The sequence below is a fragment of the Columba livia genome, chromosome 5 (assembly GCF_036013475.1).
Source record: "Columba livia isolate bColLiv1 breed racing homer chromosome 5, bColLiv1.pat.W.v2, whole genome shotgun sequence".
Taxonomy (NCBI): domain Eukaryota; kingdom Metazoa; phylum Chordata; class Aves; order Columbiformes; family Columbidae; genus Columba; species Columba livia.
The window spans coordinates 33,216,352-33,236,408 of NC_088606.1; the positions used below are offsets into that span (position 1 = coordinate 33,216,352).

At 37.9% G+C, this 20,057-nt stretch overlaps 1 protein-coding gene across 6 annotated transcripts in view; it reads left to right on the plus strand.

Annotated features, from left to right (window-relative positions):
- The first annotated feature begins 709 nt into the window (after window positions 1–709).
- Window positions 710–20,057, plus strand: part of CDIN1 (CDAN1 interacting nuclease 1) — a 124,909-nt gene continuing 105,561 nt past the window's right edge. For 2 of the 6 annotated variants that reach the window (XM_065064206.1, XM_065064207.1), the window contains exon 1: window positions 711–1,231. In XM_065064206.1, coding sequence (XP_064920278.1) covers window positions 1,131–1,231 — 101 coding nt within the window. In that variant the 5' untranslated portion in view covers window positions 711–1,130. Of the gene's footprint in view, window positions 1,232–20,057 lie in introns of all 6 variants that reach the window. The other 4 variants (XR_010472935.1, XR_010472934.1, XM_065064209.1 and 1 more) reach the window with 3 other exon arrangements.

Consider the following 20,057-nt stretch of genomic DNA (forward strand, 5'->3'; position numbering starts at 1 on the left):
GAATTAAAGCAAATTTCATAGATTAAGCACCTGAAACATCAGTTAGGACTCCAGTAGCATGTATTTAGTTCATCAATGTGATTAAACTGAAATGAAAATGAATGCTTCTATTTCTCAGTCAAACATATGGTTAACTTTCTTCATAACATCTAGGTTTTATAAGTTGCTTAGTAATAGTCATACCTGTCTCCCAAGTAATTCAATAAAATCTATTTAAAATGCCCAACACAGAAAGTAAGGCTTGCATCATACTATATTTAAATGATATTTAATAACATCATTTGCTGAAGTTTGAGACATGACAAACTTCGAAGTAAATCCAAGCACAAACTTGGTTGGTTTTCTTCTAAAATTTAGCGGGAGCCATTCCTCCGCCTGTGTGCGAGGCTGTAGGCCACTAAAACACCCAGGCCCTGTCAGGATGCACAGCCCCAGCCCCACTACTTCAGCATTTTTTTATTTTCTTTTTAAGCGCAAGAAACAGCCACTTCGAAGAGACTTCTGGAAAAAAGCCTTGAGAATTTAATTTTAAAGCCGTAACACAGCAGGACTCACACAGCCCATGCCCGAGCAGAGGCCCAGACGCTGCGAGCCCGGACCAGCCCCATTGCACGCTGGTCCCAGGGCAGCCGGCGCCGGCGCTGCGCTCAGGCCGTACCAAAGCCGCCCTACGCCGGCCCGCAGGCGCCAAACCAAGGGGCGGCTTGTCGGGCGCACAAGCGGGCAGCTCCTCAGCCGTGAGGCGGCCAGCGCCCTCCTAGCCCCGCGGCGAGGCAAAGGAGACCGGCGCGGTGGGCAACCCGAGGGTTACAGGGATGCCGATCCCCTATTTCCGCATGGGGCACAGCAGCGGCCGGCCACCCTGCGCTCCCCTTCTGCCTGAGCGGCTGCGCAGAGCCGAGCGGCGCGGGATGGTGGCTCTCCCCGCCCCGGCCGGGCCGCGGGGCGGAGCTGCGGGAAGCGGCCGCTGCAGCCGGCCCTGACTGTCTCGGTACCGGGCTGGGCGCCCCTGGGATTGCCGTAATTTCCCCCCGACCCCCAATCCCTGCCCTTCTGCCTCGCGGTGCCGGGGCCCGGAGCGGCGCAGCCCGCTCCCTTCCCGCCGCCGCGCAGGCCCGGCGGTGCGAGGCATGAAGCTGAGCAAAGCCCAGTACGATGAGATAGCCCAGTTCCTGGGGCACGTGCAGCCCACCCGGCAGAGCCTGAGGAAGCTAAAGGAGAAGTTCCCTAGGTAAGTGCTTCCCGCCCTCCGGGGCCGCTGCCCGGCGCGGGGCGGGCGGCTCGGGCCCCGGCCGGCGGCCTCCGAGCTCGCTGCGAGCAGACGAGGAGCCACAGGAGCCGCTCCGCTGGCTCCAGGCTGTGCTCCCAGTTCCAGGCCCCACACGGTACAAAATCACTTGGACACGCACACGGTCACCGGCGGCGAGCGGCAGCTTGCTGAAGGTGCTGCTTCTCGCTCTCTGTGGCCTGAGAAGTTGGCACAACATGAAGAGCGCTTCCTCCCCCACCACACGTCTGAATAAAAGCTCGCAGGTCGCTTTGTGAGGCTCTTAAACACCAACTAGATCTTTTTACATGAATGAAGCCTTAAGGCTCAGGCTGTTACTCTGTGACTGAAAACCAGGGTGGAATCTGGCCTGTGATGCCATTGCTCCTGTGGCTTAGGGAGAAGGGGCTTTCCAGAGCCCTAGCACTTTACTCACTGCTGTTCTCCAGTTGAAGTCTGGAAAAGGGATCATCTACTTGTAGGTGAGCATTCATCTGCTTCCTTGGCTGAGCAGCATGCACAAATGTCAAAGGCATTTGTGAGTGACCACAGGTTGGCATAGAAAGATGTACATGACAGGATGTACTCCATGCATGTTGCAGAAATTTGCTTGCTACCAACAAGGGTTGTAAAGGACATGTTGCAAGGTTTTTGTTTTTGTCTTTTCAGGTTTGGGGGAAGCATTACTAGTGCTGAATTGGACAGGAAACCAAATCAGATTTTGTGGGGAAAGGAATAGTGCTGTGTCTCAAATACACCAGAAAACTGCAGGTTTTTAAGTGCTTTGCTTACTTTGGTGAGAGAGAAAGGAGTAAAGCAGATGATGGTTCCCATGCTTCCTAAGTGAGCCTTGGAAGTCTTAGCACAAGCGTGGCTGAAGAAACCAGCTGAGGCTGTGTATAACTTACAGTAAATAGATGAGGAACCAACATTAAGTTAGGCTTTTAAACTGTCCATTGAAATCTTTTCCCTTTCCTTAAAGTGTGTCATGTAGTTAAAAATGAAGCTGAGGGAATAGCCCTGTTATAGAGAAGTGATGCTAAAGCAGTGTGATTGGCTCAGTGAGTGCACCGAGTGGCACTGTTAGGAACCCAGCTCACCTTGCACAGTACTTCTGCAACTTGGGAAACCACTTACTGTGACAGCATATGTCTAAGAAACTTAGACTTGGCTTTATCACTTTGGTGCTAATGAAATTAGAAGAGAGTGTTTATGTGTATATATGCATGCATGCACACACGTTTTCTTTTTCTAGTCTCCTTATAAAGCTGTCTGAAAGAAGGTTAGAATTTGGGCTGGTTTGTCAGGTCAGTCGCTGTGTGTAGGAACAGGCTTCCAAGATAGATCCATAGGCATGTGAATGTCTGTAACAGAGAAAATAAGTTTGTCAGAAAACTATCTGGGCTTTCTGCTGATATATTTTATTTCCCAGCCCACTCCTTTGATGCTGCAAATGATCCATTGACTCCTCGGTTTCAGAACTTGATGACTCCTGAAAAACTATTTACTAATAGCAACATAAAGTTATATCAAGAAAAAATTAACATTTTTGTAATGATTTTGTGATGTGGTTAAAAAAAAAAGCATTCCAAGGCCATTCCTTCCTTAGCAGCAAGGGAGACATATTGAAATAGATACATGTTATGAGAAAAACAGACAGTCTTTATAACTGTTGTCTTATAAAAGAGGGTAGCTGCAGAAATTTGTAAACCTGTGTGACATCTTAAGGGGGAGACTTTTTCAGTTATGTGTTTTATAGCTGTGGAGTAAGTTTCTTATAATCTAGAACCTGTGTCATTCTCTTCTAGGATGAGAAGGGTCTGAATGGACTTCTTGGCTGCTTTTTTTCTTTATAAAAAACAAAATCAAACAAACCAACCCCCCACCCCAACTTTCTACTTCCATCTTTTTAAGAAAATATTCCAGAATCTCTCATGACACTTGCAGTGTGATGAAGGTGTCCATAACCAGTTTTTCATTATTATATGGTAGCAGTTGCTGATCAAACTGGAAAGTACTAACATCCATAATAGTTGCTTTCACCTTGCACTTTGAGTCTTTCCCCAGTAAGGATCAGTATTCCAGAGGTAATGCAATACATAAATCAACAGTTTTCAAGTATTTCTGGTTCCTGCTGCCTCATAGATCTTGACAGTTTTCGGATTTCTGCATTAATCTTCTTAGTTGTTTTTGGTTTTTTTTATAATACTGTCTTATCTGTTGGTTCTTCCCATGTCTCTTGTGTTTCTTGAGGATACACAGTTTACACTCCTTGTTTAAAGATCTTTCACATTGTGTTATAGGCCTGCTCTTGCTCTGCAATTTCTCCCTAAGAGTAATTTGTAATTTCCGTAAAACTATTGCCACAATTTAGTGTGTATGAGTATGCTATGTGGTAGCTGCCAATGACCCGTGAATCTAAATCATATTTTAACAGGGCAGTTTGTTCTTGACTATTATTCAACTACTTCAGCGGGTGAGATTATTTCTTCAAAAGGGTGTTGCCATGTGGTTTATTAATGCCAAATAGTCAAAATTAGACTGCTTCTAATACTGTTTATAAGTCTCTTTATACAAGCACTGGGACTTTTAAATTTTTTTACAATCTTGTAGCATTACAGACAACATGGGTTTAGTCTGCTTTGCTTAAAATCCAGTTATTTTGAAAAAAAAACAAAAAAACAAAAACTTGGGAATCAAATTGCTGTTCTTTTTCTGTTAGTGCTGCACTTTGTATTGATACCCAGCAATTACCAATGCATTTATTTATTCTTAATGTATTTGTTACATGCTTAGCAGTTGTCTTCTAATGTGTTCATGTTTAACAGCAGGATTTTTTGGTGACCTGGGGATTATCAAAATGTAATTTTGAGCACTAAGCACAATAAATCCCTACCAGTATTGTATCACTGATATATAGTTTCTTTGAGCTTCTCAACGTATATAGCACTGGACTGATAATTCTATATGTTCTGTGTTGTGCTCGTCTAACCTGTACCACATTTTCTACTTGTTTCTCACCTGAATTTATCTATTTGTAATAATTTGTGTTTTACCTTGTAACTTCTGTGGGTTTTTTTCTTCTGCTTTCTCCTTAGCTTATGTTCTTCTGTGGTACTATTCTTCTCAATGAAACCTAATGTCTAAATTCGATTACCCATTGTAGGGCTAGTTGGAGGAAATGCAGGGTATTGTGGGAAATGCTCTGAGAAAGTTACAATCTCTTTAGTTTCAGTGCTCGTTTGTATCTGAAAAAGTAGGTAGAGCTGCCTACAAGTAGAATTTTCTGCATATGAATCACCTTAGCGTTACTTATTTATGGTGACAAGATGTAGGTTAGACCTTTAAACTTTTAACTGTATTCAAAGACTATTTTAACTTGTCCAAAAAGCCCATCTTCTAAGGGCTTGATTTATACTGAAGCTGATATTCAGTTTAGTTGCTTCTTGTGGGGGTGGGGGAAATCTCAGTTCTTATGCATATGACAAGATACATAGTTTCTCTTTAGAAACTTTTCCTGAAACTTCTTATAAGAAAACGTGATTGGCAAATGACTGGTCACTTCTCAAATCTGTACCTTGTACATATTTTCCTGCTCTTCTTCACATCCACTTTTGATTGAATACTACAGTTTTCTTGATTGAGTCTTCCTCTGGTCTCTATCAAGTTTTCTAAGGGTGTAAGGCTTGCTGACTCAGTTTATTATGGTACTATCTTGCTTTTTATCCTGCAAAGTTTTTTCTGGTCTGAGTCTTTGAGTTTCTTACACAACGTTGTGCTTGAACTGGACAGTCCAGAAAATTTCTGACAGTGCAAGTTGGCTTGGTAGCCGTGCATCTTTTAGAGGTTCAAAAAATTGTGCTTTTCAAGTTCTTGCATTGAACTGTTGTGAAGCATATTTTATTCCATTTAGGAGTGCTGTTTTCTTCCACAGCACAATTAGTTCAGTCTGTGTTGTTTCTCTTTCTTACTTAAAATTGTAAACAAACTTACTGCCTCTAGCCCAACTTCCCTTTCAGTACCTTCATTTTTATTCTTGTAAAAGAAGCATTCTTTTTTGAGCCTATGTAAGTGCAAACTGTAGAGAGTTTCAAAGTACTAGGACTTCACAGCATTAGAATTTGTAACAGCCGCTCTGTGCGGGTCTTCACTTTTTTCCATGCCTTTATTCAAAGAAGTAGTGTCCTGTTTGTGTCCCTCTGTGAAAGCTTCCTCCCTATGATCAGAAAGAGCTTTTCTTACAGCAGAAAGGGATGGGAAGCTGGCATACGTGTGAGAGAATAACTTTTTTTTTCCTTCTTCCTTTTTTTTTTTTTTCCTAATAAGCAAGAGAAAAACATGATGCACAGGTTTATGTTGATAGAATTGATATTCAAGTATGGATATTTGGTTTTAACATAGGTAACTTCATGTTTGATTATTGGAACGTGAACACTCTTTGTTCCCAGAGCATATCAGCTGATGCAAGTTCCTCCACATTCATGACCTGTCTTCTTCATTACTTAACATTACTTCAGGTTTTACAGACATTTTCAGTAATTATGCTGCTCTTTCTCCAAATTACTGATAGCTTTATTGAATGGCACTGGGGCTGGAAGGCATCCCAAAAAGATTTTTCATTAAAAAAAATAAATATGTATCTGCATGGTAATGTTTCACAATGTAAGTTGGAAAATATAATCTGTTTGTTATTTGCTTGTTTTTATCACTTTCTCAGTGATGGTTCATACTGAAACAATGGCCCTAAAGAAGTTTAAACGTATGGCATCAATGTTATTTCTTGTACCAGCTGCTTAAGACTGTGTTAATGTATTTTCCTCCTTTTTTTGCCAGTGTCATTGCTGCCCATCCTTTTGGTTTTTAGAACTGGATATAGATAGATCTCTGATCATCCTCTTCCAGCCAGTTATATTCAAGAGGAAACATATTGCTTTTTCATTAATAATTTCATTTTTCATTTGTGGTGTTGCTTAGCTTATCAAACAGTACTGATAGGCCCAAGATGGTTGCAGTGGGAAACAAGGTAGAACTACTCCTCTCTCTTTTTTTTCCTTCCTTCTCTGGTGCATGCTCCTAGTAGAGTTGTTTGTGTGTTATCTAGTAACTTAAAAGTGGATGATATGTGTAAGCATGTGTCAACATGGAAGTTAATTTTGAAGGATGACCATTGTAGTTTCTTATACAATTTTTACAACTGTAATCATTCTCCTTACAAGCATTCCCACGTATGTTGTGTATCCTAGCAAAAATGCAAAGTTATTTTAAAGGTTAGTCTTGAAATTTTGCTTGAAACACGCAAGCAAAATTAAGGTTGTACTTTTTGAATTCTTGAGTACTGATAAATCTCTTCCTTCTCTCTTAACCTTTTCCCCTTGCAAGACGGGAAGTGCTACCATATGAGAGTAGAGTTCATTTTATAAAAAAAAAAAATAATCAGAACAGGACTTATTACACTTGTGAAATTCATTTGGCTGAGTAAAGGGAAAGCCTTTTTAGCCTTGAGGAATTTATACAAATCACTTGGAAGCCAATCCTATATCCTTTGAAGATTTGATGGTGAAATACAATGATTGGAAGGGGCCTCTTAAAGCAGAAGTGGAAATTAGTTCACTATAATTTGAAAATGCATTCTGAATCTTTTGTAGCTGTGTGTTAGGTGCTCTTGTTTAATACAAACAAAAAGAAAGAGAAAGAAAAAGGAGAAAAGAAAAATACAGGAAGAAAAAGGAAAAAGAAATAAAAATACAGAAAAAAAAATAAAAAGAACAACACAGACAAGGGGGGAAAGAGAAAAGAAACAAGAGGAAAAAAGGTGAGGAAAAGAAATAGCAAGGGATAAAAAATAGAAAAGCAAAAGAACAAATAAAATAAGTAAAACAGGAGAGAGAAAGAGAGGGGGAAAGATTAAAAAGAAAGGGAAAGCAATAAGAGAGAAAGGGAAAGAAGGAAAGGAAGAAAGAAAATCCTTTTATATATCAAAGATGGAGGAGTTGTCTTAATCACAGTGTATATTACTGTGTTGCTTCATTAAGTTTAATTTGGTTGTACTTTTGCCACTTCACAAATTCCATGGTTGTGGTAATCACCAGTAGGATAGGAATATAAGTCTTGTGGCACTATTTTTTTGAAGTATTTCACTCTAAAGCAAACTTGGTGTCATTAGAGAGACCAACAGATGTCTGTAGATTTAAGGGCCACAATGGTGGTTGTTAAGGAAGGATGAAGTGGAAGTTTTAACACTGACCATATGTTTGTTTTAATTGACTTGTGAATTTTAGGATACCATTATATTCATGTTATTTGTACTTAGAGACAATGAAGATAAAAATGGTAATTCTTAATTGTATTTCAGAGTTCCATACTGTATCATTCTTCTGAAGCCTGCAAACAAGCCTAGGCTAGAGCTTTATGAGCAGTGGGGATTTGCTACATGAGACAGGAAAATATTTTATTCATGTGCTGGTTTTTGGACAATCATATTCTGGGCTGTATTACAATGGCACGATAAATTGCTGAATACACTGTCTGCTGAATATGACCTCACCATGAAAAATTTGATGCATTAGAGTAGGAAAGGTTGGAATATATCAACCTTAGCTGACAAGGGACTTTGAATTTTGACCTAACACAGATGACCTTTGTGTGCAATAAAAGTGAGTTTAATCTCCAGGTCAAGGTTGAGGTGAACGGTAGGGCAATGTGGATGGTTTTGTGCTGGCTGTGGCTGGATCACACCTAGCAAGCAAAGAAATCCAGGGTCTCTGCAGTTCAGAGTAACCAGATGCTTATTTACCTAAAGTTTACTCATATCTGTTATACCACCTTCAAAAACTGTGCTGTACTGTAGTCAGCTAACTCTTCAGCAGCTGTGGACTAATTCGTTTGAAGCTCAGTGTTTCAGAATAAAAAGTATGAGGCTCGTATATTCTGCTCCTATAGATCATTGAATAGGTAAGCTAAATAAAATTTTTCCTCTAGCATGTAGAAGAAAGACTGTCAAGTATATTGCCTTGCTCTGAAAAGGGTGAAATCCAGAAGCTTTATTTCTTTGACAGCTAACCTGTCTTTGGAACATCGGAAGTTTATTCCTAAGTGGCTTATGTTTTTAGGAGGAACACAATTAAGAGAGCTCTGATATGTTTCAGTAGGCAAATACAAAGAAAATGGGTCCTTTTGAGCACTCCCTTGCTGTAAAAGGTATTTGATCAAAGAAGCTAAGTTGCAAAATGTTTTAGGGGTTGTCTAGGTTACATAATGAAGATGTATAGATGAATTTAAATAAAAGATTGTCGTGTTTTATAGTAGTCACAAACAAAATCTGTCTTTCTAGCTGGCAGGTGTTCCAGGAGTGCTATTTTACTAACATACTAACAGTACATGCCCTGAATACTTCACACAGATAAGAGTGGCAGTGGTGGTGCTGTCGGAAGGAGGGGGAAGGAGGGAGTTCTCTTTAAATCAGCCAGGAAAAAAAAAGTTTGAGACTAATGGAAAGAACCTCTACTCCTTTAATAGAGCCTGCAAAATATATTCTCCAGGACTGATCAGCTCTGAAGGCTCTAGAGGTTTGATGATTGGAATGGCAGGAAATCACGCTTTCAGGACATAACGAATTGACTAGGCCATCCATCATCTGTTAGCATGCGCTGAAACGCTGGGCTTGTGTGCAGAGGTCTGTGATTTAGTAAATACTTGGGAGATGAATAGAGCTTACACACAAGGGAAGATATTGCTGTCCTTCAGCAGCCTTAGACACAGATCCCTGCTGAGAAGGCCGTCTGACAGCAGCTCATCAGTAACTGGCCTGTCACAGTCAGTGATGCCCACCAGCCATCCCCAGTATATTAAATGCATTTTTAATATCTGCTTCAGTAGATTTAATGAAGAAAATTTAGTTTCCATACTCTGATCACTGCTTCCTCAAGTGTTTTAAAGCATCAAGTGAAGCACTTCCAAGAAAGGAACTGTGCTGATACCTGGAGGAGTTGATTGAAAATGAAAGTGAAATGGGAGGCAAAGGGAAGTGTTATTATCCAAACAGTTTCCTTAAAGCAAAACAGAAATGTTTGGGAAAAGCAGTGATCTTCTTAGACACAATTGACCCTCCTGCAGAGGGACCTTATGCAGCAGCACGCTGGAAAAGGTGTTTGCATAGTGGTTCTGTTTAGTGTGGGTGGGCTTGCCAAAAGGCATAATCTCATCTCCTGTGCTTTCAGAAGTCAGTACTTGAATCAGATCATCATTTTGTCCAGCTTTCAGAGTCTTGAGAAGAGAGTAGCTATGAATGGGAGGAATGAAATACATCATGTTTTTAATAACTAACAGATTTTGGTTTGGTTTTGGCATTTTTGTGAGGGATGCAATTGGTAAAAACCATTGTAATGTTCCATGGTATTATTTAAACTGATATAAGAAACAAAGAAAGGAAAAGAAAACTTCTTACAATGGAAAATAAAACTTCTGCTGTTTTCATAACTTAGCAGGCTCATTGAGAGTTATTCAATGCTGACATTCTACTTGTAAGGATTGTATTGAATTATTTTTTGAACTTTGTAGCAAATGATAAAATCTTTTACTGTTCGTATATATGGGTAAACTTCATAGTTGTTTGAATTTCCAAGGAACTTTCAGGGAAAACTTCTGTTTACATAACAGGAAATATGTTTGGTTTCATTTTCTAATGAGATTCAGTGCTTATGATATGTACTTCAAGACAGCAAGACAAACAACTTGTTTTTATTGCAAACTTCTATTTGTAATATTCACTTCTTGAGCTTTTTTTTCCTTCAGGAATCCATTCTGTGTTCACAGAAGAGAAAGCAAGTGCCGAATCAAACCTATAAATTTGGTTCTTGTATGTGTCAAAACAGTAATGTATTAAATGCATATTATTATGAAAAATTAAGATGTGTTCTAAACACTTACATTTTTATAACACATGACAATATTAAATAATACATTTTCTTGTTAGCATCTGTTTGCTGTCATTGTTGGCAGGACCTATGATTTATTACTTAAATTAATGACTACAACCATTTTGGTCCTGATATATGCCCGTAAGCTTATCACATCACTTAATAAAATAACATATATGCTTCTTTGAGAATCATTTTTAAATTGTTTATTCCTTTAAGTTCATGGTGAAAATACCATATATCTTTGCAATGTGAAAGTCTTAGGAGTTTGTATTGTATTTCCAACTGAGTGAAATAATGGTAAGGATTGATTTCTGTAAGAATATGGAATACAGTAACTGATCCGACTAAAATGGTCTTCTAAGACAAGCCTGATAGAGTATTGTTACCAAAAAAACCAACAGCATTGGAAAGGAGTGGAGATATACTGCGTTGTTTTCTCCAGATCCAGTGAGGGTTTAAAGTCTTGTTCATTTGTTTGTTTGACTAATTGGTGCCATACAAGTGCTAAGATTTCACGCTCTATCATTAGTTTTCAACTTGTATTTCATGGAGCCCTTGTTGTCCATGGGCTTCAAATGAAGAATTCAAAGTAAATTAACTTGTTGTCAGCAGGCTTAAATTTGCCAAACAGGAATCTGTGCCTGTTGTGGGAAAAATGTTTTGGTTTGGGAACCCCTTAGGTTGAAAACTTTTGTCAGCATCTAAAGCATTTTCATCTGTCTTACAGCTTCTTTTCATACATGGATCTGGGCATGCAAGGTCTTGGAGGCATTTGGTAGCACTGATTCCCAGATACCTCCAGAAGTTTCAACACTGAATAAAACTGTCGTAAGATAGCACACATTCTTCTTCTACAGAAAGCAGAATGTTGTCAAGTATTTATTTGAGTAAGACCCATGTGATAGCAAGTTAGCCTCTTGTGTAATGCACCCTGTCTGAAGTTCTTTCAAAGGCAACATTAGAAACTGACCAAAATAGAAGTAATACTCACTTCTGTGACTGAATATAAAGGATCTTTTGGAGTTCCTCAGTGTTATTGAGGACCTAGACAGCAAGAAGGGCACCATGATCCTTTCTTCTCTTTGTTGTTGGCTAGGAGATGGCAGAACTTCTTGTCAGTCTGCTATTGATACTAGTAATGCCCAGTTCTTTATTGCACTTCTGTGGAATGCAGGTATGTATTATGAGTCTAAAACTGGTGCAAAGCATGATAACTAGTAGCTAGAGAGTGAGTGTAGGTTACTACAGATGAAAAGGCAATTGAACACAGCTATTTCCAGCATTAATATAAAATGCATGGGGTCAGTGCAGCTGTCCTTCAGTTTTCAACACAGCTGAGCAATGTCTTCCTAGACAAGTGTGTTATCTTGGATACAGAAATAGGAAAAAGATAAAAATAACGCATAAGCTAGATTTTTCATTCTTATATTTGGCAGGTACTCCCATAGACAAGCAAGTCCCAAATACAGTCTATAATGACTTCATTGCAATTAGTTATCTGCCACAAGAATATGGTTTCCTTTATCCTGTTATTAGAAACAGGAGAATTTGGTTATTGACCAAAAAGAGAAATTGGACTACATTTTTTGTCTCATTTTTATTGTGTTCCTTTTACATCACTGGTCTGAGAGAGAAAAAGGAAAATGGTCCTTTACGGAATAAATGCGTGGTTTCAGTCTAAGTATTTTTCTACCATATCTATCTGTTTGTTATGCCCTCTAAGTGTGGAGAGTATTTTTCCAAACAAATCCCATTGGGCACCCAACAACTATCATCCACAAGCTTCCTGCTTACACTTTTTGTTTTAATTTACTATTTAGACACAGACATTGCCAGTGACAGGCAATCATTCTTATACATGATTGTTTTTGTGGTTTTGAGGTTTCTGGAGAGAGAATTTTGTCCATGTATCTGGGTGTAGGTGCTTGCCATTCTGACATTTTAAATCTAAATAATTTAAAAATATTATTCAAATGTTTCAGCTACTGCGTAGAAATTGATTTATTTCTATGTAGACAGGCCAGGGGTGGTCAACATGTATCACATGTTAACTGTTTCCTTTAGTTTATTTTCTAATTCTTAGCTCTCTAGACTCATCATCAAGAATATACATTTATATATCAATGGAACTTTGCATTAGGGGATCAGGATGTTTACTGAAATAGCCAGTAAAAATTATTAAAATATGCAGTGGAAAGCAACGTGCTTAGTTTCATGTGCTTCTGAATATTAAATGTGAGTAAAATGGTATATAGACATGGAGCCATTTGTTATATTTTAGTATATGAAGCAAGAGCTGTGTAAACCTTAACCTCGTAATTTTGCAAGTTCCACTTTATCACATAGCTGTAAAAGGTAATCAAAATAAATCATGGAAGATGAAGAATTATTTTGTAGAGCTTTCTGTATGCTTTCAGAAGTGGCGCTTGATCCATGAAATTTTAGTAAGCATATTAAATAATACAATATGATGTGCAACATGTCAGGTCTGATAAATTATTTTGTATAGGACATTTATACAACATATGGTGAGCTGCTATGTGAACAGCTTAATGATTAAATTATGTTAATCTTTCTTGCCATATTTACTTTTCATTTAAAAAACCGTCATTTTCAGACTTTTATTTTACTTTTTTGATCACGGGTAGATGTAAGAAAGGTGTAGCATATCTCCGAGAAGCCGTGACAGTGATCCAAGGTTCCTCAGCTGTGCCGTGTACATAACACAGATGTTGGGAGAGTCATCTGTCAGCTATGCCTCTCCTATGGAGTTAAAGTTCTAGGGGGAAAAGAATTCGACACAGTGCTGTCACTGTTACATTTTCACAATAGAAGAGCATGCAAATATTCAACCTCCTGCTTAGCAGTAGTGCCCTGTCTAATGTCTGTGCTGGTTAGAATAAAAAAATAGTGGGTGCATCTAGGGCTCATAGATCTGACAAAGGTCATGCTATGCTGGGCATTTGAATTGGAAATTGTCTGGACTTAGATTTTATAAAGCTCCCACTGTTCTCGGGGAAAATTTCAGCAGGGTTTTGTCCCTAGAGAGGCCTCTTAGGCCCTTTTCTGTCCTATGAATGAATTTAGATGTGAGGGTTTCTCCTGCCTTAAAACTGTTAAGTTCATTTTGCATACATCCCCAGAGAGAAAAACTGGCAGATGCTTTTGTCTTGGAAGTGTTTAAAAGAAAACTGCAGAACAGGAACAAGGCAGAGAAGGGGCCCTGTGTGGAGTCCCAGAACATTTTGGAAATGGCCAATATGCAGTTTTCATCAGTACTAAGGCGGGGCACAATATGGTGCCTGTAGCTCACTAGGGAATATGAATGTTGATTAAGCATACTCCCAGGCTTTGAAATCCTGAAAGCAGTGTCAGAATAATGGATGTTGAGCAAATGTCAAGCATTTGTTAATTTCTCTGTTATTTGGAGTTTATCTACCATGATCAATCAAATAAACTAGTGCTTCTCTGTTGTGGCATGTGTCATTGATATGGTGATTAGGTGGCTAGAGAGGCCTTCTGCCTTTTTTTCTTTCTTTTTTCCCCTCTTTTTTTTTTTCATCCAGGTAACAGATTATATATGAACAGCCATAAGCTTAAGATTTGTTGGCAGTTGGTTTAGTGGAAAGTGGTACGTTAACAAAATACTTTAGGGTACTGAGAGAAAAAAGTATTTGCGTATCTGCTGTGCTCAAAATTACGTTCATGCCATTTTTTCTGTTCTTGGCCTTAAAACTCTACTGTTGTGGGGAAGGAGAAATTATGTCTAAATGAAAGCTCATAGGAGAAGCTTTTACATATTCTTAAAAGGAGAAGTTTGAAAACCAAGTTTATCCACCCTGAATTAGTATTAATTTATGTCTTAGCCCCTTTGTCTAAATCTTTTGCTTTCTATAAACTGGATTTCAACATCCCCATTTTTGATTGGATAACATGTCCAGGTGCCCTTTAATTAAAAGTGAAGGGGGTGACTGACTCTTTTGTAAGAATACAGAGTCTTTTATAAGAATATACCAGAGAGGTTGTTAGTTACTAACATGCAGAAATATAAACAGTCCAGTTCAGAATATTTTTTCTCCAGTTCCTCAATTTCCACTGTCTTCTGATGTCCTGGTTCTACTGATTCGCTACACTTAAAAGTTAGGTGGCATACAAAGACCTGATATTTAAAAGTGAAGAACAAATGAAAAATAACCTGAAGGAGAAAAAGGCACTGTGACACTTTAGTATAATATACAAAGACTTTAAAATGGGAAACGATAGGGTTGGGATTCTTTGTGAGAGGCCTATTTGAAAGCTGCCTGAAGAATGATAACACTCAAATTTCACTGAATTGCAGTAAGTTTGGTGACACACTTCTGGATTTTTTTTTCTTCGTAGTCTAATCCTTATGTGCTTAGTGTAAAGATGGCAATGTATATTTTTGTTATGGTTTTGGCAACTCCCAGAAATTTAAGAAGTGTTGGTGAGTCATGCCATATGACTTGAAGCATGTTGAGGTCATCTTCAGTTTGTTTTAACATAGAACAAGTGTTTGATTTTGAACTAGTTTTCTTTCTTCCTTGGTTTCCACATTTTTTACCAAGGCCTCCAGGCCTGTTCTACTGAGACTGCCCAGGTTTTGGTGTTTAATGAAGGTGATGCTATATGGTGAAACTATTGATTGTTTACATTGACGATGATTCTGTTCAGTTAGTACATGGAAATCAGAGTTCTCCTGAAAACCCAACATTTTCTGCGACACTGCAGGATGCAAGGTGTATGGTCATTGTATGCATTTTCAGAGCAGTGCAAAGAATACTGGAAAACAAATCCTTTGTAAAGAGGAGGATGGGAAAGAAAAATCTTGTTGGTAGGAGTGGAAAAGAAGGTTAGAGAAGTTTTAGGACAGAATAATTTAATATTGTGATAACCTCTTGTCAGATGCTCCCTTCATATTGCCTGCCCATTGTAGGTAGACAGCTTTTTAAAAAAAGAGTGCTGGAAGACCACTAATAAAAAGGAACAGCTGAGTTTCTGTCTTAGTAGGTTTCTGCCGTATTTCCAATGAGAAGTAAGTAACGGAATTAAATTAGTTTATTCCCTTCTTGGCACAGTAGGCTGCTGGTTGGTGCAAAAGTAATTGCAGTTTTGGACCATGGATTTTAAATCGTTGTAAGTAGGCTCAAACACATCTTTATTAATCCAAATAGGAACCATTACAATCAACATATTTTTACCGTCAAGAAGTAAGCTTGTTTATTCCTGTAGCATATAAATCTGTGCTTTGGGATTTGACAAGTTCTTGGGAAGCATTTTCTGCATCCTTCTGGTTGTGGAACCCTTTTCCCTGCATAAAGTTGTTGAGATGCTTGAAGAAGTGGTAGTCAGTTGGCAAGAGGTCAGGTGAACATGACAGAAGAGGCAAAACTTCGTAGCCCAATTTGTTCACTTTTGAAGCATTTTTTGGGCCCTTTCTATTGATCAATGTTTGCTGCAGGTGTTGCAGTTTTCAGTGCATCTCATCGATTTGCTGAGTATCCTTTTCAGATGTAATGGTTTCACTAGGATTCAGAAAGCTGTAGTGGATCAGACCGGCAGCAGACCACCAAATAGTGACCGTGACGTTTTTTTGGTAAACGTTTGGCTTTGGGAAGTACTTTGAAGGTTCTCCTCAGTTCAACCACAGTGCTGGTCATCACCAGTTGCCATATAAAATACACTTTTCATCACACATCACAATCTGATCAAGAAATAGTTTGTTGTTGTTGCCTGGAAGAAGACAACACTTCCATATGATGATTTTTTTTTTTTTTTTTTTGGTCAGCTCACTTATTGAGCTTTTTCACATTTCCAGTTTGCTTCAAATGCCGAACGATGGTAGAATGGTCGACACTGAGTTCTTCGGCAACTTCTTGTGTAGTTGTAAGAGGATCAGCTTTGATGATTGTTCTCAGTTGGTCGTTGCCAACTTCCAACCCCTGGCCACTGCGCTCCTTATCTTCAAGACTCGCATCTCCTTCGTGAAGCTTCTTGAGCCACCCCTGCACTGTACATTCGTTAGCAGGTTTTGGGCCACATGTGTTGTTGATGTTGCGAGTTGTCTCTGCTGTTTTATGACCCATTTTGAACTTGAATAAGAAAATTGCTTGAATTTGCTTTTTGTCTAACGTCATTTCCATAGTCTAAAATAAACACAAAATAAACAGCAAGTAATGAGTCAGTAGGAAAAAAAAGTAGTGAGAAAAGTGCATTGAAACTATGTATAACATAACATTTATTTAAGAATGTATTCCAATATCAGATGTCAATTTTCAACAATACAAAAACTGCAATTATTTTTGCACCAACCTAATATAATCCTTGGGCTGAAAATAGACTTTCTAGATAGATAAGAATTCTTCTTTTTTTTTTTTTTTTTTTTTTTTTCCATGAGTAGCTTTAAAATTATAAACTTTTAAAATATGAACCCTGTTTAAGGTTTAAGACTGAAAATATCAAGGGGACTTGCTACAAGTGGATTCATTTCTTGCCTTAAATTTGTATCATTCCCAAAACTGGAATTTACTTAGAACTACTCTTCTGTATTATCCATGTTTGACAGAGATAAAATTCTTTACATTGTATCCTTTATGGGAAACATTTCTAAGATCCTGACTTGTTTAAGGAATTAACAATTTTGATTGGATTACTGGAAGGCTTTTTGACTTAAGGTGTTCACTTTTTACCCTGGAGATAGATATGCAACAGTATGTGTGCTTGACATGTGATGCATGCAAATGCTAAATACAGTAGCAGCATGAGGCAAGTGTCATTAACAGTAATTTATGTAATGAAAGCCACCTGGCTGTCTTCGTAATTAATTGCTTGTAAATAATAAATTTAAATATAATTTATAGTTTTCTAAATTTGATTATATACTTTTAGGAGCAAATTGTTTAAGGGTGTTTGGCAATTTATTTAGTTTTGAACTGGCACAGATATGCTTTTTACCTACAGACTAATTTTTTAATGTAAAATAAACAGTCTAATTATCTTCAAATTGCCATTCACTCGTAAAAATAGTTTTCCAAAATTAAATTTAAACATCAAGTTTATAGAGGACAATACAGGTTTAAAGAAAAAATGTATAATGTATAAAGTAGAATGATTTTCCCCTTTCTCTGCAATCAGGAAATTTAAGATTGGAGTCTGAAACATTTCTCTTGACAAGGTGTTCTGTGATCTGATTCTTTTACTGGAGGGAAGAAGAAGTAGCATGATAGAGTTATCCAAACAGAACGAAGAAGGTGAACAGAAGATGAATATATCAAATATTTACTTCTAGTAATTGCCTACTAGGTGAATGTTTTTTCAATGTATGGGTGTTGGCCCTACCAAGAGAGCAGACATGAAAAGTGATGGATAAATCCTTGGTTTAAATTGTAGTTTCTTTGTCTTAACTGCTTGTTGCGGTACGTTGCTGTTGCAGCCTGGGAGCATCTTTCTTTACACAACTGTCATCAGATAACTACAACTTTTGTGTATTTTTGTCTAATGGTTCAACAGTTAAATTGTGGTACTAAGAGAAAGAGTTCAAACCTTGCAAACGTGTTTTCTGTGTAATCTTAGGTGAAGTAGGTTGAAATAAAGTGTGGATGATGTACAGTTAAGTGCAAGCAAGGAATTTGCAGAGGCTTCACTGTTTTCTCTCAGTCTCTGGTGTGCCACTCTTTGCCTCTGCTTTGGGATGTGTTCACTGGTTCTTTCCTGGATATTGAGAAATTTTTCTCCTTGCTAAGTAACTTTGAGTAGTTGAGGACAAGGACATAGCAAATCATTGTCTTATGTTGGTCTCAAGCTTTGCTTTTTTATTTAATTTTTTGAGAAATGTTGATGGTAGAGTTAAAAGGAGAATTTCAGGGAATACCAGGAGATGGAGATGTGAAGGACAAGTAATATGATTATCAAGATGTGTGTGAGACGCAAACACTATTTGACTCCTATCAGTTTCTTTTGTCAGTGGACTCCATGATAAGATGATCAAAGAATATCAGAGAAGTTCTGGTATGTGTAAGGTGAAAAGATTCAATAGTCACTGAAACCTGACGTCAGAATATTTGGGAGTTTTTAATTCCATGTTTTAGCACTGACACTTTATTTTTTAAGCCTGTGTTGTCAGTATATTTTGGTTCTGTACTGCATCTGAAAATATTTTTCAGCTTTAAAATTGAACCTTACAAAATACTTTTATGTTTTTATGGAAGACACTTTACTTGAAACATTAGTGAAAGAGTGTTTACTCACAAAGGTCTCTTTGTGGGTTTGGCATTTAAGTAGGTTTCAAACATTGATGCAACAAGCACTCTGCTGCTGAACTCTGGAAAGAAAAAATAACAATATCTCAGGCAAATTTCTATCTGTTTTTTGTACTTCCTTACTAAGATAATAAGACCCAAAGGTAGTTTCTTTTCATTTGGAAATACCACTCTTCTGTTCATGTGTTTTCAGAGTTCCATTTTTAACCCTAGTATCTGGCAGCATTTATCCACTATGAAAGCCTAATACTGTTTTTCTCATCATAAGCCTATATAAGTGAATGGAAAAAATAGCATCTATATTCTGACTTCTCTTTTTGTTTTTTGGGCTGGATGAGAAATACTTCGTAATCATTTGAGTATGGTATATTTTGAGTCATACTTGTATTGCTGCTGCTAAAAGTTAGATTTTTGTGGTGTGGATGAGAGAAGGTGAAATTTATCTCTGAGAAGAGCCACCATTATTTTGTAATCATTGTCTGTTCTGATAATTTGTATTTACTTCTGCATTTTTCTTTTCACATCTAATACAGATTGTTCATAGTCTGAAGTTGTTTTAAAATATATTGGCTGTTACAACAGACACCAAAAATTGAGGTGTCTACAGGAAGAATTGGTGCCCTGTTCTTAAAGAAACTTCTAAGTCTTTCTAAATGAAAAATCATTCAAACAGTATCTAATACTGGCAATTTTCCTCTGTCTGCTGCTAGAACTTATTGGCCAACTAGGTCAGACATTATTAAAGTTCAAGTGGCCCAGTGGGAAAAGTAATGGCCTTATGCTACTATGAATTTTAAATGCTGCCATTTCTATGTATTGCACCATCATCTGTTCTCGCGCATCACTAAATTGTATGGAAGTTGTGGGACCAACCAGTGTCAAGGTCATAGAAGTGATGACTCTTCTCAAGTAGCCTTCTTGGAGCTTTGTCATACAGTTATTCTCATAACCCTGGCTATAGGCAGCAAAGTTGTATGCAAGAGCCTGCATTTAACCTTTTTATTGTCATTGGATAGTGTAAGCCTGCAAGGCAGGATATCCTTTTTCCTCGGACTCTTTGCTTTTGCTTCTTATTTTTTATGCTTGCAAAGGCTGGAAAACGAGTTTTATGAAAAACCAATTTTTAGTAAGTGATTCGTATTTAAATCTTTTGAGTTGAGATGTTGTACCATTTATTGAACAAGATGTTGGGAATTTCAAAATTGTTTAGTGCTGTAGTTCTCCAGATGAGCTTAAATTTTATCTTGATTTTAAATGTGATGGTATTAAGTCTAAAATGAGCATATCAGCAGGTACTTTTTGTCATATGTATATACTTATTGAATTTTTATAGTATTAATATATTTGTAATGAGAGTATTTATCCAACAGCACAGTATTGGCTTTGTAGTTCTCAAAGTAGTAGCTACTGATAATGTTTCATTGTATGGAAGGCTTCTTAAATAGAGATAATAAAATTGCTTTTGTATCCCAGACTTGAAGCGTGTAGCTGGAAAGCTGTGACATTGGAAGGCAGCCACTTTACAGAACCCACTGTGTTGGAACTAAAGACTTAGGTACTTTTATGTCACTTATTTACTCCAATTCAAGCTCATAT